Source organism: Mytilus californianus, unplaced genomic scaffold (genome assembly GCF_021869535.1).
Source record: "Mytilus californianus isolate M0D057914Y unplaced genomic scaffold, xbMytCali1.0.p SCAF_6, whole genome shotgun sequence".
NCBI classification, from domain to species: Eukaryota; Metazoa; Mollusca; class Bivalvia; order Mytilida; family Mytilidae; genus Mytilus; species Mytilus californianus.
Window position 1 is genome coordinate 112947984 of NW_026262712.1, and position 16536 is coordinate 112964519.

At 32.6% G+C, this 16536-nt stretch overlaps 1 protein-coding gene across 1 annotated transcript; it reads left to right on the forward strand.

Moving 5' to 3' along the window:
* The first annotated feature begins 1099 nt into the window (after positions 1-1099).
* Positions 1100-16315, forward strand: LOC127706727 (insulin-like growth factor-binding protein complex acid labile subunit). Its single transcript, XM_052211384.1, has 5 exons — positions 1100-1589; positions 11979-13798; positions 14129-14244; positions 15272-15278; positions 15804-16315. Exons 1-5 carry the CDS (start codon positions 1265-1267, stop codon positions 15945-15947), a joined length of 2412 nt encoding a protein of 803 aa, XP_052067344.1. The 5' UTR covers positions 1100-1264; the 3' UTR covers positions 15948-16315.
* The last annotated feature ends 221 nt before the right edge of the window (positions 16316-16536 follow it).

The following is a 16536-nucleotide window of genomic DNA, read 5'->3' on the forward strand; positions in this document are numbered from 1 at the left end:
GAAAAACTTGTTTTTGTGAATCCCCAACCCTTCTCATATACATCCATTTGATAATAAAACACACTAATGGTAGCAGTGTTTATATCCCGCTCAATCTGATTAAAATTCAAATCTATAACAACTCGCGTGCTCGTATTTGGAAGCTTATATGAGGATAACGAAATCAGAGATCTATAATTTAATTAGATTTGAGTTTCGCCAAACTCAATAGGTAGCGGATTATATCGGTGTTGCAAGGAATATTAATTATGTATGATTAGGGAAAAGATGCCTGTACCAAGTCAGGAATATGGCAGTTGTTTTCCATTCGTTTGATGTGTTTGAGCTTTTGATTCTGCCATTTGATAAAGAACTTTCCGTTTTGAATTTTCCTTGGAGTTCGATATTTTTGATATTTTACTTTTTTCTAATATTTGTCTTGTAGATTAAAATCACTCTTTAGTTTTGTTGCGTGAAAAGAAATTTCGACATCTTTTTTTCGGGTAACAAAATGACTTCGTTATTCTTATATACCCAGTCTCCAGTATTTATTTTTACAATGTAAAACATTCTTATATCTTATTTTCCTGGGTTGTGTAGGTAATCTACCTACAAAATAAAATGTGGATTAAAATTGTCCATAAAAGGATGATAACATTGTATACTTTATCTTACTCTTGATAAAACTAATAATTTATATTTTGAAAAACTTCGTAAGATTGTAAATCCCGCTATAAACTGTACACAAACTGTAAAGATATTCATTCATAAAATCTATGTAAAATACATTCAGAGAAAAAAATATCGGTCATGTTTTAAATAAGATTGTGTTTGATCGTTTAAGTAAATATTAAGTTTCTCAATGTTACAGGATATTTACTCGTTTATTGTCGACCACTAATTTCAATAAGGACACTTATATCTCGACCTATTTGATAAAAAAATCATTTTAAATCTGCCGTGTTTTTAAAATTACACAGGTAAAAACATTGCAGATATATTTCATTAAATCTATGAATGAACTATACCAAGAGTAGTTGTCGCCTACGTTAGGTAAAAATATATATACAGGACTCGATCAAGCGTGCGCTTGATAGTATGATTGACATTCGGAACTAGGTTCGCTTCCGATATATGAGAGGGTCTAACGAGACAGAAATTAATGTTGTATCAGCCTTCACAGTGTCGATATGGGAAGATGTGTATGCTTTATTGATAACATATAAATTATTTGCATATTAACAGGGAATTAAAGTAGTAGTAATTTATATTGTCTGCATTTTTCATGGACATAAATTTTAACTGTATATTTAAGATGGAATTACAACGTTGCATCCTTGCGTTGATTATACCTATTGTCTTCGGATACAGTACCTACCCTAGACGTTATACGCGGGATAGCGACTGGGGGGACTGCCCTTCACAGTGTCAGTGTGTAACATTAAATTCTAGAGGCCCACGGGATTTGTTTTCAGACTGGGCAAGTGATGAACCTTGGTACACCAAGACGTCTTTAGATATAAATTATCAACAGGATTCGGGCTTAGAAACCACAGGACGTAGCATGATCTGTCAAGGTCTACGCCAGCTTCCGACTCCACTTCCAAAAGGTAAGAAAAAAGATGAAATTTATGATAATATATTTGCCTGTCTTTTATTATCATTGAACTACTTTTGCATCTGTATACACTGCTGTGTTGGTATTTGTTCCATAACTTCCTTCCCCGACTTTGGCTGTTAGATATGGGACTTTTTGCTGTTTTACACGCATTTTACTACATTTTTGGCTTGTTACGTCCCCATTGAAGGTTAATCTTTGCAAAAGATGCTAATGGAACTGAAACCGCAGGCCAATAGTCGCGTTTTTCATAGAGGCAACTTTAGTTTTTCAATTTATTAGTAACCCACAATAATTATATTCCCATTAGGATATTTTTTTCATTTTTGTTTAAATTTATAACTAATACCTGCCAGAGAAATGCTTTAAATTAATAAACACACAAGTTTATGATAATCACAGAGATAGTTTTTCTTCTTTCATTTTATTTGTTTGTGCTAATTATTACCACAGGCCTGCTTTTAGAATTTCTAATATAAACGACTGTCATCCGTACATCCTTGTTACTATATTTAAAAGAAACGATGAAATTTAATGATAAAGTTGTTTTGTCATTTCTTAGAAGTAATATACATATATATATTAACTCTTTTTGTTGCGAATTTCCTTAATCAGATGTTAGTGAAATGTATTTCAAGTCTTATTACGTTCGTTTAGGAGAACTGAAAAACCTAAAAACTGTGAATTAGGAAGCTACAGAGGAATCAGAAGTGTAGATTTGTTACATAGAGACAAAAGACTATGCAGTTATATTATACAGTTTTGTCACTTATAATTACTACAGAATTATATAACATGCCTAGCATATTGTCTATAATTCTAACCATACCAGCCGACAATTTCTCTTCAACGGTTACATTCTAATATTTGCTTATTTTATTGATAGCTTTAAAACATTCAGAGAAAAAGTTACCAACAGAAAAATAAAAATGTCAGGATAAAATAGTATAATAACGAAAAGAAATGTGAAGTCGTGCGTTATAGGACTACGATTATTGACTCTTAACATGAACAAGTCGTTAAAACAACCAGTTCAAACAATTTTTTTCTTTAAAAGTCAAACAATTTGAGTATTTTTCTAAAATAAAACACTGAAACTTCTACATGTCCGATATCTTTACAAATTGTCTGAGATTCAAAATAGTTAAAATGTTCAGTCATATATACTTTGTTTGTAATTATTCATAACTAATGAAATCTTCCGATTTTGATTGAACGGTCTATAGCTAGCAACAAATCGATTCTGTGAAATGGAAATTTAACATGCAGTAAGTCTTAACTCTGCCAAAAATTTACATTCTTGAACAGCTAGCTTGTAGCCCCGCAGTGTTCATTTGCAAATGGTGTTCGTGTACAAATCTTTTGTAACATTTGGTAATTGGTTGTCATTTTCATTGCATAAACAACATCATTTATTCGACCAAACAGTTAGTTCGTGACCTTTATGTGTTTATAACCATTTATTGCAATTAAAATGATTCTAAATTACAGTATATTGTGCACTGCCAATATATTTTATTGATCATTTATTATATGTTTGACTGATTCTCTCATTTCCGTCAAGTAGCTTGTTCTGTATAATAAACTTTAATTTTGAAAAAATATATAACTTAATGTCAATATAAGAATTATATTTTATGATAATTTTCAAATATATATATATTAGAAAATATAGGCCAACTGAACGTCTGTCTCTATATAGGAGTGTATATAAAACTATTTATGAATACACGCTTAAAAAAATGTAATTCTGTCCTTGACTTGTGAAAAAAATTAGCCATGGACCGGCAAATAGAGAATGTTGCATGGTTAAACATGTTTGTGAGCGCTCAACCCTCATTGTAAGCGTGGACAGTGACTGTAACAATTCCATATGGCTTAATTCATCAGATCGGCACAAAGCATAACCACAACTAACAAAAATACAAGAGACCCACAGGTCCGATCTGAGAGTTCTTGCAGTCACCGGAAGTTAGTTAAAAGCTAATTACAAATACAGAAACAAATCAAACAATTATTATTCTAACGGCAACATACTTTAATCTTCAAGGGAGGTAAATTGTACTTGGAGATCGTAATTGTCTCTACCAAGACCAGGGGAGGTAAATTGCACTAGGAGATCAGGAAGTCCATTTTTATTGACGATTTAATAGTTTACGGTACTTTTATTTGATGGTATCAAGTTGTATGTCAAGGCTAAGAAACGATGCAGGTACTCAACAAATCAGTAACTGTATCTAACAAATTATATACAACAATTATTGCAGAATAAATTGGTCTGAATCAATTATTGCAGAATAAATTTTAGAAAATTTATCATTCGAAAACACTTAATAAATTACAATAATGAACATCGAAATCAGAAAAAATACAAGTGTTCATATAATAAATGGTGTAAAGTGGTTTTCAACATGAAACTGACATGATTATATCCAGGATAAAGTATTATCCTGTTTAGTGAAAAAGTGTCAACGTTAAAAAAAACGTACAACATTATGCATGAATCATTCTTTTTTATGACAATTTAATTCAAACTTCAATTATTGTACAAACATTTTATTGCATAATCGCATTGTAAATTGAACAACGGAGAGTAAAGTGTGATACATTTATCTGATAACTAGAGAGAAAACGTATCCATATTTGCCCCCCTGCTTCGGCTGTAAGCATAGACCTGCATGACAAATTAGCATTGACATTTGGTTTGTTTTCATTTGTAAAATATAGGCTTCCGCTATGTAAATAATAATTTGTGATTTTAAGAGTGTGCATGGGGTCCGACATTTGGAAAGCTTCTTTCTTTTTAAATTGATATACACATCGAATTAGGAAAACTTGGTGTAAAAATAGTCAATTAAAGGGTCAAATTCATTGTTATAAAGGTTATCGCTGAGGATTATCTGAAACTTAGGAAACTTCACACGATATTAGTCTTAAATAGAATGTTGCTGCTTAGAAGGAAGTTACTTAACAAATTGTGCTGTAATGGTGAAGGTTCGTCATCCGTATAAAAGATCAATACAGACTATGATATGTTTAGACCGTAACGGAATATTTATATCACGAATGGTGAAGGTTTCCTATTTTCAATTTTTTTTTTGGGGGGGGGGGGGGGGGGGCATAAAACAGTAAAAAGGTGCCTCCATACACTAGGCGCTATTTTTACAATCTTTCACAAATACGACCGGTTTTTTTTCTTGAATCCTTGATCCGCCGCAAATGTATACCCCACATCTCCTTTTATTCATATTACCACGTGATAAAACCTGCTCAGACCGCAAATTAATTGTGGCTACATGTAGTAAAATATTAATAATCATTTGTGTAATCATTTAGGTAATTTGTAAGATCTATGACATTAACTTTGTCAATTTAAGTGAATATAAAGCACCGCACTCTATGTGAGGGATAGTCATCGATCATCCTGACTATAGTGTTGATTTTATTTACTAATCGCACTTAAAACCACAAATTTATATTAACCGCAGCGCACAACCGTGACAATTCATTCGCAATTGATGAATTGTTTAGGGTATAAAGTTATAGATAAAATTCAAACAGAAAGCAGGGGGTTTCAACAGTTCAACGGGTAAACTGATATATACAAAGACCTTAATTCTTTTCCACAAAAGTGTCATTTAAAGTCAACTACAAGTAATAATTCAACGTGGTCCTGTATAAAATTACATTTCAGTGGACTCCTGAGGTCTACAAGTAGATTTGATGGGTCAGTTCTTTGTTTTATACTAACTGACAGAAGCCGTTTCAAACAATAATCATGTCGTTAATTTGCACCTGTACAGGTAAGACACTATTAATCCATGTCTACAGGTGAGAGAACTAAATCCATGTCTAAGTCCGTTGTTTGACGAATGTTTCCCTTTATATCGTCAATGTCTATAACCCAGACCTCTTGAAAGTGTAAATATCCTGTTGTAACTACTTATGCCAAGATCTTTTTAACCTATAATTATTAATTTATTAAGGAGATATCGTTAGCGTAGGCGTATGTGTAATTATAATAATTCACCATTTGCATAAATGAATCCTGATACATGTATGTAATGAAAGTTTTAGACAAAATGAAACTAAAAGCAGACATCTTATTGGAATGCAGAACAAGGTTTAAAAATGATTCATATTAAATTATTTGTTGTAGAGAATTACATGTTAATTAAACATTGTAAGGTTCAATTTAGAATGTGGTATATTACTTTCTTACATGTCTACAGAAATATCACATTTTTGACAGATGCGTAAATCAATTAAGTTAGCCCGTTAAGTAGTTATCTGTTGTCATTATGTCCCGTCAGGGGCCCTTGATTGGAAATAAAGAACTTTGAACTATATACGTTTAGTTCAGTTTAGAACGTTACCGTATAGTGCCGTGCAACTTTTGAAGCAAAAAAACTTACTAAATTGAGAGGACGCGTAAAATCGTTTTACTACACAGATGTTCTTTCTTTGTTAAAATACTTGCTGGGAAAAGTATACATCTAAGATCATCTAACCTATTCTAACATTTTTAAAGTACAAGCAGACAACAAATTGCCGTCTAAAATACCCCAAAACAGACAATAAAGTGCCCTCTAAAATACCCAAATAGACAACAAAGTGCCCTCTAAAATACTAAAAACAAACAACAAAGTTCCTTCTAAAATACCCATATCAATTCGGCATCCGTTATTACCATAAACTGTCAAACAGTAAGTTGTCCAGTTTGAAGTACGGTATCCCTTTTAACCTCTTGATGACCTTTCATTTGAAAATTTGTCCTTTCATTTATACAATAAATGAATCACTAGGCATTGTTTAGGATTGTGTTGTTGTTATCAAAAGAGCACAAAACAAGAAGGACGTTTCAATGTCTTGGCAGTATCAACAGCTTGAAGGTCTCGGCGGCTAACTGTTTACGCAGCTTAAAATTCTTTCTATAAACAATACCACATTAAATGGAGAGCTGGCTTTGTTTCGTTCTCAACACGACATCTTAAATCTCATCAAAAACTTGATCTTGACAATCCATATCATAAATATTGTTCCAATAATAGCAAAGGATTGAAATTGTGACCTCTGAAACCTTGAATGACTGTCCCTTATTAATCAGATGAAAATTTTTAATCACTATAAATAAAAAAAAAAGAAAAATATCATTTATATAAAGTAAAAGCATATACATAAACAATCATTATTATTGTAAAAATATTGTCTTAAAGGCTAAGAAAATGAACTGTATCAGACAATGGGTTAACATGATCGTGAAATTTAAACGCCGTTTTATAATGAAACTCAAACTTAAAAGTCTTCAATAACAGTCGGCATGCTGTAATAGCGAACTTCTATAATTGGTAGTAATTATTACGGTAAAGGGATTCATGGGAGGAGTTGGAATTTAATAAATGAAATAACTAATGTGACAAGAAGCGAAAATAAATAATTTGCAAAAAGTTAGCATTATAAAATGAATATCCTGGCACATAAAGTACAAACAATTTTAAATGAAACGAAAGGAAAATATGATTTCCTATAGATTTAAGCAATAATGTTCGTTTCTCGCGATCGCAACTCCTGAATGAAAATACTCAGACAAGAAAATTTTCCAATCCCAAAAACAATGAAATAATATCTCCTAAACTCACTGCGACAAAAAAAAATTATATAAAAATCATAAAAGGATGCAATCAGATATTATATATCTAGCAAAGACAGACAACGCTGTAGCTTAAAGGAAAACAACAAAGCAACAAAATTATCAAAGCAGTAAGACAAATAGGTATAGATTGAACAGTATGACGCTCAGCCAAATATGTCATGTTCCTGTTGGTTTATGTTGTCCTTTGTGTCATATATGTTATGTTCCTGTTGGTTTATGTTGTCCTTTGTGTCATATATGTTATGTTCCTGTTGGTTTATGTTGTCCTTTGTGTCATATATGTCATGTTCCTGTTGGTTTATGTTGTCCTTTGTGTCATATATGTCATGTTCCTGTTGGTTTATGTTGTCCTTTGTGTCATATATGTCATGTTCCTGTTGGTTTATGTTGTCCTTTGTGTCATATATGTCATGTTCCTGTTGGTTTATGTTGTCCTTTGTGTCATATATGTCATGTTCCTGTTGGTTTATGTTGTCCTTTGTGTCATATATGTCATGTTCCTGTTGGTTTATGTTGTCCTTTGTGTCATATATGTTATGTTCCTGTTGGTTTATGTTGTCCTTTGTGTTATATATGAAACCAGTTGTGTTGTAACTTTGTTAGCAATTGTGCCATCACTTTGAAGCCGGTTGTGTTGTCACTTTGAAACCAGTTGTGTTGTAACTTTGTTAGCAGTTGTGCCATCACTTGAAACCGGTTGTGTTGTCACTTTGAAACCAGTTGTGTTGTAACTTTGTTAGCAGTTGTACCATTACTTTGAAACCAGTTGTGCTGTTACTTTGTTAGCAGTTGTACCATCACTTGAAACCGGTTGTGTTGTCACTTTGAAACCAGTGTGTTGTAACTTTGTAAGCAGTTGTACCATCACTTGAAACAGGTTGTGTTGTCACTTTGAAACCAGTTATGTTGTAACTTTGTTATCAGTTGTGCCATCACTTTGAAACCAGTTGTGTTGTCACTTTGAAACCAGTTGTGTTGTAACTTTGTTAGCAGTTGTGCCATCACTTTGAAACCAGTTGTGTTGTCACTTTGAAACCAGTTGTGTTGTAACTTTGTTAGCAGTTGTGCCATCACTTTGAAACCGGTTGTGTTGTCACTTTGAAACCAGTTGTATTGTAACTTTGTTAGCAGTTGTGCCATCACTTTGAAACCAGTTGTGTTGTCACTTTGAAACCAGTTGTGTTGTAACTTTGTTAGCAGTTGTGCTATCACTTTGAAACCGGCTGTGTTGTCACTTTGAAACCAGTTGTTTTGTAACTTTGTTAGCAGTTGTGCCATCATTTTGAAACCGGTTGTGTTGTCAATTTGAAACCAGTTGTGTTGTAACTTTGTTAGCAATTGTGCCATCACTTTGAAACCAGTTGTATTGTAACTTTGTTGGCAGTTGTGCAATCATTTTGAAACCAGTTGTTTAGTCACTTTGAAATCAGTTGGTTTGGGGATGAAATTCGATATGTAATAAAGGTTGGAAGAAAGATAAAATTGCAACTCCAGCAAAAGGGACATATTTAGTGGTCAATAAGAAGTTGGAGAAAATGACTGTCCGAGTAACAATATACAATACACAACGATTTCATGCATCAACACAACTAAAACAAAGATTTAATCAATCATGAATTTGCAGACATCTTAAAGATGAAAAAGTATTTGTTGTGAGATAAACATAATTTGCCAATCACTTGTAATTTACTGTTTCAACAGTTTTAACTGCAGGATGTGGCAGCTCTATTTTTAACAAGGCACAAATATACTAAATCCCAAAAACATTTTACGTTTGGTTTGCATAAATGAAAAGTTATAACAAGGACACATTTAGTACATACAATGAATCATGGATTTGTAATTAGACTATAATACTAGACATAGGAAATAAAAGTCAACATTTCCATGTAGAAAATTTCAAAATACAACTTCAACGTAAAACATTTCGTTCCGGTAAAATATATACCATGCAACGACCTTGCTACGGTTTCATTGAATTCTAAATCAGGTCACATGACAGATATACCTTGAGGTTTAACATCTCGGGAACCAACCTTTTCCTGTGAGGTGTTGACGGTAAACAAAAGATGTCAGTGCAGAGCGCAGTATGATTTACAACAAATCTTTTTAACTAAAATCCTTTATTGTGTGTAGTAAACCCCTTTGTAACACTTTTTACAATACAATGCTTATACCCCTGTATTAGCCGATTTAAAAAGTAAATACACGGAACATAACCACAAAAGAAAGAAAGTAAAAACGATGAGACAGGCTATTTGTCTTTTTCTTTAAGGGAGCCACGACCAGACTGCTGGTACTCATATTAATTATATGTTGACACACAACATCGTATTTTAACATATTTAAAGGTTTAGATTAGCTGCATAATTTTGTTGTTGTTGTATTTTCGCAATGATTTTAATCAGCCTTACGATTGATTCCGTGTTTTATAGAAATAAATATTGTTTATATAAGTGGAAAAAGAAAAGTTGCAGATATATATTAGTGTAGGTATGGTTAATACATCTTATAAAAAACTTTTTGTCTGTAAGTTTACAGAGTCGACAACCTTATAATATAATTAATTTCAAATATGAATTTTCTATAGTAGTTTGCTTTGGATGAATAAAGGTACTCAAGCAAAAGAAAAATATGAAAATGTTATAGATATGGAATCATTTGTATACATATGTGCACTGACTTTAAGGATTTCAACACCAATACTGACATTGTAAATTAATCCACTTGGATTAGTATTGTTGTTTCATTTATAATTAATTTAAAGTTAATTCATAGCCCCGAGTTAGATTTTAACTTTAGTTAGTAAGATATTCATATTTCATCTGAGACTAATACATGAGCTATAACAAATAAACCTATATACCTCTGGTCAAAGTTTTACTCGCATTTCAGATGGAATTACAAGAACATATAATAGAATGATTTGAAAATTAATATACAATTATTTATATTAAGATATGGGGATTAATTAAATGACAGATTAAAGAGAAAAAAAATACAATAACATCTAAGGGTTACTTTAAACATTTTGACTGTTAACAATAAGATTAAGATGGCAGGTACAAAGATTACCTTGCAGAAACTGACACATATTGAGCTGCCAGGGAGATTTGTGTCAGGTCTCATCTAAATGACAGTTAAACTGTAAAATATGAGGACAGTATTACACGGAGAAAATTAATGTCCTGCGCATTCTCCATTCTCCATGCTCTTAAGAAGTAAGCCTTTGACGAGTTTCCAAAAATATGCATAAACTGTCTGGATTTTATTTCTTTAGCTATAAAACTGGATATCATTTGACATGAATTGTTTTCTGAACTGAAGTGTTGCCTTTAAGGACTATAAAATACTCTTTAAAATATAGACAAGGACGTTTTTATGTCATTTTGAAATATGAGAAAAAATATTGAAATGAAATTAATATTAGTAAAACTTATTTTTCTTTATACATTGTACCTCAATAAAATGATAAGAAAACGACCATAAAACCTGGTTTAATTAAAGTTTTCAATACTAAAAAAATAATGTTCTCTCGAAAAGTAACATTAATAATGATATATGTTGAAACGAATTAAATCGCAAAATATGAATTCGAATTCCGTTTTGTTACACATTACAAACCTACCCCTTTAATAGTTATCACGTATGGCAATCTTGACGTACTTTGTCACACATATTGTACAAAAACTAATTTATGAATGAAAATTTACATACTATTGATATACATTTTTATGAATGAACTACCGTATAAAATTTTTCATTCAAGCGATTATTTGGCCGCTATCGTTGATGGTATCATGTTTCAGAAGCCTTGGTACTTAGACAGATCATGTTAATGCCGTTGATTGTTTGTGAAGCAGGTTATGATTGGATGTTCCCACAAAGATATAACCGATTATAGAGCTTATTCATATCTATTTACTCTTATCATAGAAAAAAGTTGACATTTTATATAAAGGTGGCGATAAATATGACAAAACAATTTATCTTAACGATACAAACAACTGAACAGAGTTCTGTACTTTAAAGTCTCTATAAATGTACTTTAACTTTATCACTGCAATAGAAAAATAAAGTTTTACAAATAGATTTACATCAATTGTTTTAACACAGCAATAACTCCCTTAACATCTAGATATATAATACGAACACTACAAAGTATGATTTTAAATTCACTTTATAGTTTTTCTTAGGCAACAACAGTAGAAAAATAACCGACTAGCCTTTTAATGTGAAGAACAGCAATAAAGTCATATTCCCATTTATATATCTGAATACCATTCATTTTCCCAACCACCTGGACGTAAAGCAACCAACAATCAATCAATCATTTTCTAAACATCTCTACCTTTCTATTTAAAATAAATAGGACATTGTATTGTTCATTAGATCTAACAAGGTACATAAAGACTAACGGTGGTCTTTCTAGTTAATTCACAGATGTTTACAAACCATGCTTATTTTATTCATTGTTGAAGGCCGTACGGTTGCCTATAACTGCTTACGTCCACTTCATTTGAACTCTCATGGATAGTTGTCTCATTGGCATTCATACCACATAGACTTATTTTTATATCAATTTAAAACAAAAATCATGTAATTTCATTTTGCTTACTTAATAAGTTTTAAGTGGCATCTAACCCGGCTACTACATTTGCTACTCAAATCCTTTTGCATTATGGAAATCAATGCCTGTCTATAATATGTATCACTTTTTGTTTTCAGACGTCACAAAGATGGTCATCTACGGAGATAGCAGTCACGTGGCCGAGCAATCAAGACAGCGCGATTCCCCACAAGATCAGCATTTGAAAACGATATCAGATACCCAGCTCCGATATATCGATAGACATGCGTTCCGTGGAAATGCGTTGCTTCGTGAATTGATCTTATCTGGGAATAATATTGGCGTTTTGTATCCATTTATTTTCCACGGATTAAGAAACCTGAACATATTATCCATTCAAAATAATAATGTTCAACATTTGTCAGCTGCCGTTTTTAACGGACTAAGCCAGCTACAGGAATTGAAACTTAGTGATAATAAAATCCGATTTCTACCGTCTACTGTCTTCACTTACCTTGTCGACATGAAGGCTCTTTATCTAAATGGAAATAAACTCAGATCCGTACAAAAAGAATTGTTTTCTTCCATGACAAAACTAGAAAAACTTGATCTGTCCAGGAACAACATATCTGATTTCTATGACGAGGTATTCGATCAAAACATGGCTTTGAAAGAGCTCTTACTTGATGGCAACAGACTTTGGATGATCAGACCGAGATGGTTTAAGAATTTATACGCACTGCAGAGCTTATCAATAAGAGGTAACGAAATAACGCAGTTATACCCGGATTCGTTCATGAATTTGATGAACTTGCAGGACTTACTTCTATCTGCAAACCATATTAGTTTAATTCATACAGGTGCGTTTAGAAATTTGCAGGATTTGAAGGTTTTAGACTTGTCAACAAATGATCTATCGGAAGTGTCGAAAGCAAATCTTCTTGACCTAAATGCACTGCGGGAATTATACCTTTCGTCGAATAGACTAACAAATCTCGGGAACGAAACGTTTGAAAAGTTTGAAACTCTTATACGATTAGACGTTTCTAGGAACGACATAGGAGAAATAGAACAGAAAGTGTTCTTATCACTCCGACAACTCCAATATCTAGACATATCACATAATAAATTACAGAAGATCGCCAAGGGTATATTTACCGGATTAAAGGAGATTAAGGAATTAAAAATAAATGACAACTTCGTCGGCGTTATAGAAAATGGGGCATTTAATGTCAACGAGAAAGATCATTTATCAAAACTCTCCTCACTTAGCCTCGCTAACAATAATCTAAAAAGATTATCCGCACTTACTTTCCGAGGCATTCCGAATCTTAAAGTGTTAAATTTAGAAAATAACAAACTCAGACGAATGCATAGCATGGCATTTGTGGAATTCACTAAACTCGCCTCACTTTCTTTACGGAAAAACAAGATTAAGAACCTAAATAATGGTATTTTCCATAACCTAAAACACTTAATAGATTTAGATATTTCAGAAAACAAAGTGAAACAAATAAGCGGCAACATGTTTATCGGACTTGACAATTTAGAAGAACTTCAAATTGGTAAAAACCAAATTCGATCAATTGATAAAGATGCATTTAAAGGTTGTCCGAACGTCGTAGAAATTGACCTTCAGCATAATATGCTGATAAGTTTTAATTTTACAATTCTGGAACATTTGTCTCAGATTGCTACACTTGATTTGAGTAATAACCAAATCTTCTGGGTGGACGTGAAAGCTAACTTGTATTTAAGACTGAAAGACATAGTTCTATCCCATAATAATCTGCAGACGATGAGTAAACGAATCGTGAACCTGCTGGGATCGTCATCACTAATGTCTATTCAGGGGAATCCATGGAAGTGTGATTGTAACCTTGGTTGGATAATGGACCCCTCCATCAATAAACGGGTGAAGTTCGACATGTTAGACGAAGCAATGTGTAAGACTCCATCAAAACTCCATGGATGGAAGGTATGGATCGTTTTATTATTCAATATTTTAAATATGTCAATGTTTTTTCTTCCTTCAATTTATTGACAGTATGTGAAAACAGACTATGATTCCCAGTTGGCAAAAATAGTTGCACTTGATATACGAAATATTTCTTGTATATTATTTTCTATATAATTACGTTCTATAACTACATGTATAGATTTTTTAACAAAAACTCTTTTTTTATACCACACACATGCAGTTTATCAATATTAAGGGTTTTTTTTTATTCGAGTGTTAAGTTTCCAGTTAAATTGTACTATTTAACTTTGTTTTGTACATAGTATTACAGACAATTATATTTTACAGATTTCAGATCTTACCACCAAAGATTTCACATGTAAACAACCTATTAACGACAGAGAACGAGTAGATGTGACGTGCAGTGATGGACCATTTAACAAAAAGACGTCCAATAATAAAAAGTAAGCTTTTATTTAGCTTAAAATAAAGCCTTAGATACCACAGTCTTCCTATAATCCACACGAAGGGTTATTGTAGTATATAACTATGGCCACCCTGGTTCTTCCGACCGGCAATCCCTTGCCAAAGTGGGGCGTCCTTTTGACTGTGCGGTATGTAGAGACTCGCAGCCACGTCCGATCAGAATGGGGAAGTTAACGTTATATCAGATACCTAGTGTACAAAGAGTGCAACGCTCTCTGCACATGAAAGAACCCTTTCGACAACTGTTTTAGGGATAGTAGGTGGTCTGTTGCAGGGTTCAATTTCTTTCCATTACCGATCCGACCTCGTGTTCTAGTGGAATTCCTAATATCCTAGATTCACCCTGGACGACCTCTATTATACGACCCTTCACCCCGGAATATACGACCTATCTATTGTATTAATTGTCCAATTGTTCTCGTTCTGATCATGTATGAAATAATTGCAACTGGACGAAAACAACTATTAATCAATAGTGTAATCTTAATTTCCTTGTAAGTAGCCAATGGTATTGTTGTACGGTTAAATTTGGTAATTGATTTACATTGTCTCAAAATACTTTGCCAATTTTGAGATTTTGATGAATCAATTAAATTTCAGGAGGGTTAACTGATCGTTTGTTGGCTTACCGTCAAACGTCAAGTATGGTGGACCATGCGTTGCTCCTTGAAAACAAATGACCAAGTATTCTAATTTCTACATATAATAATAGACCACATTTATCTATCCTTAGTCTTTTGTTGTTTTGTGTATTTAATTAGTGATAGTTTTACATGTTAATCTTTGTGGTTTTATCATTAACTTGATCTCTAGTTAGTTTTACATGTTAATCTTTGTGGTTGAATCATTGACTTGATCTCTAGTTAGTGTTACATGTTAATATTTGTGGTTGTATCATTGACTTGATCTCTAGTTAGTATTACATGTTAATCTTTGTGGTTGTATCATTGACTTGATCTCTAGTTTGTTTGACATGTTAATCTTTGTGGTTGGATCATTGACTAGATCTCTAGTTAGTTTTACATGTTAATCTTTGTTGTTGTATCATTGACTTGATCTCTAGTTAGTTTTACATGTTAATCTTTGTGGTTGTATCATTGACTTGATCTCTAGTTAGTTTTACATGTTAATATTTATGGTTGTATCACTGACTTGATCTCTAGTTAGTTTTACAGGTTAATCTTTGTGGTTGTATCATTGACTTGATCTCTAGTTAGTTTTACATATGAATCTTTGTGGTTGTATCATTGACTTGCTCTATAGTTAGTTTTACATGTTAATCTTTGTGGTTGTATCATTGACTTGATCTCTGGTAATCTTTGTGGTTGTATCATTGACTTGATCTCTAGTTAGTTTTGTGGTTATATCATTGACTTGATCTCTGACTAGTTAGTTTTGTGGTTGTATCATTGACTTGATCTCTAGTTAGTTTTGTGGTTGTAGCATTGACTTGATCTCTAGTTAGTTTTTTGGTTGTATCATTGACTTGATCTCTGGTAATCTTTGTGGTTATATCATTGACTTGATCTCTAGTTAGTTTTGTGGTTGTATCATTGACTTGATCTCTAGTTGGTTTTGTGGTTATATCATTGACTTGATCTCTAGTTTGTTTTGTGGTTGTATCATTGACTTGATCTCTGGTAATCTTTGTGGTTGTATATTTGACTTGATCTCTAGTTAGTTTTGTGGTTGTATCATTGACTTGATCTCTAGTTAGTTTAGTGATTGTATCATTGACTTGATCTCTAGTTAGTTTTGTGGTTGTATAATTGACTTGATCTTTGTGGTTGTATCATTGACTTGATCTCTAATAATCTTTGTGGTTGTATCATTGACTTGATCTCTAGTTAGGTTTGTGGTTGTATCATTGACTTGATCTTTGTGGTTGTATCATTGACTTGATCTCTAGTAATCTTTGTGGTTGTATCATTGACTTGATCTCTAGTTATCTTTGTGGTTGTATCAATGACTTGATCTCTAGTAATCTTTGTGGTTGTATCAATGACTTGATCATTAGTAATCTTTGTGGTTGTATCATTGATTTGATCTCTAGTAATCTTTGTGGTTGTATCAATGACTTGATCTCTAGTTATCTTTGTGGTTGTATCAATGACATGATCATTAGTAATCTTTGTGGTTGTATCATTGATTTGATCTCTAGTAATCTTTGTGGTTGTATCATTGACTTGATCTCTAGTAATCTTTGTGGTTGTATCATTGACTTGAATTCTAGTAATCTTTGTGGTTGTATCATTGACTTGACCTCCAGT

Coding starts and splice junctions, on each gene's coding strand:
- LOC127706727 (XM_052211384.1), top strand. CDS start 1,265: ATGGACATAAATTTTAACTGTATATTTAAGATGGAATTACAACGTTGC. Junction 1,590..11,978: donor TCCGACTCCACTTCCAAAAG/GTAAGAAAAAAG, acceptor TTTTGTTTTCAG/ACGTCACAAAGATGGTCATC. Junction 13,799..14,128: donor CAAAACTCCATGGATGGAAG/GTATGGATCGTT, acceptor TATATTTTACAG/ATTTCAGATCTTACCACCAA.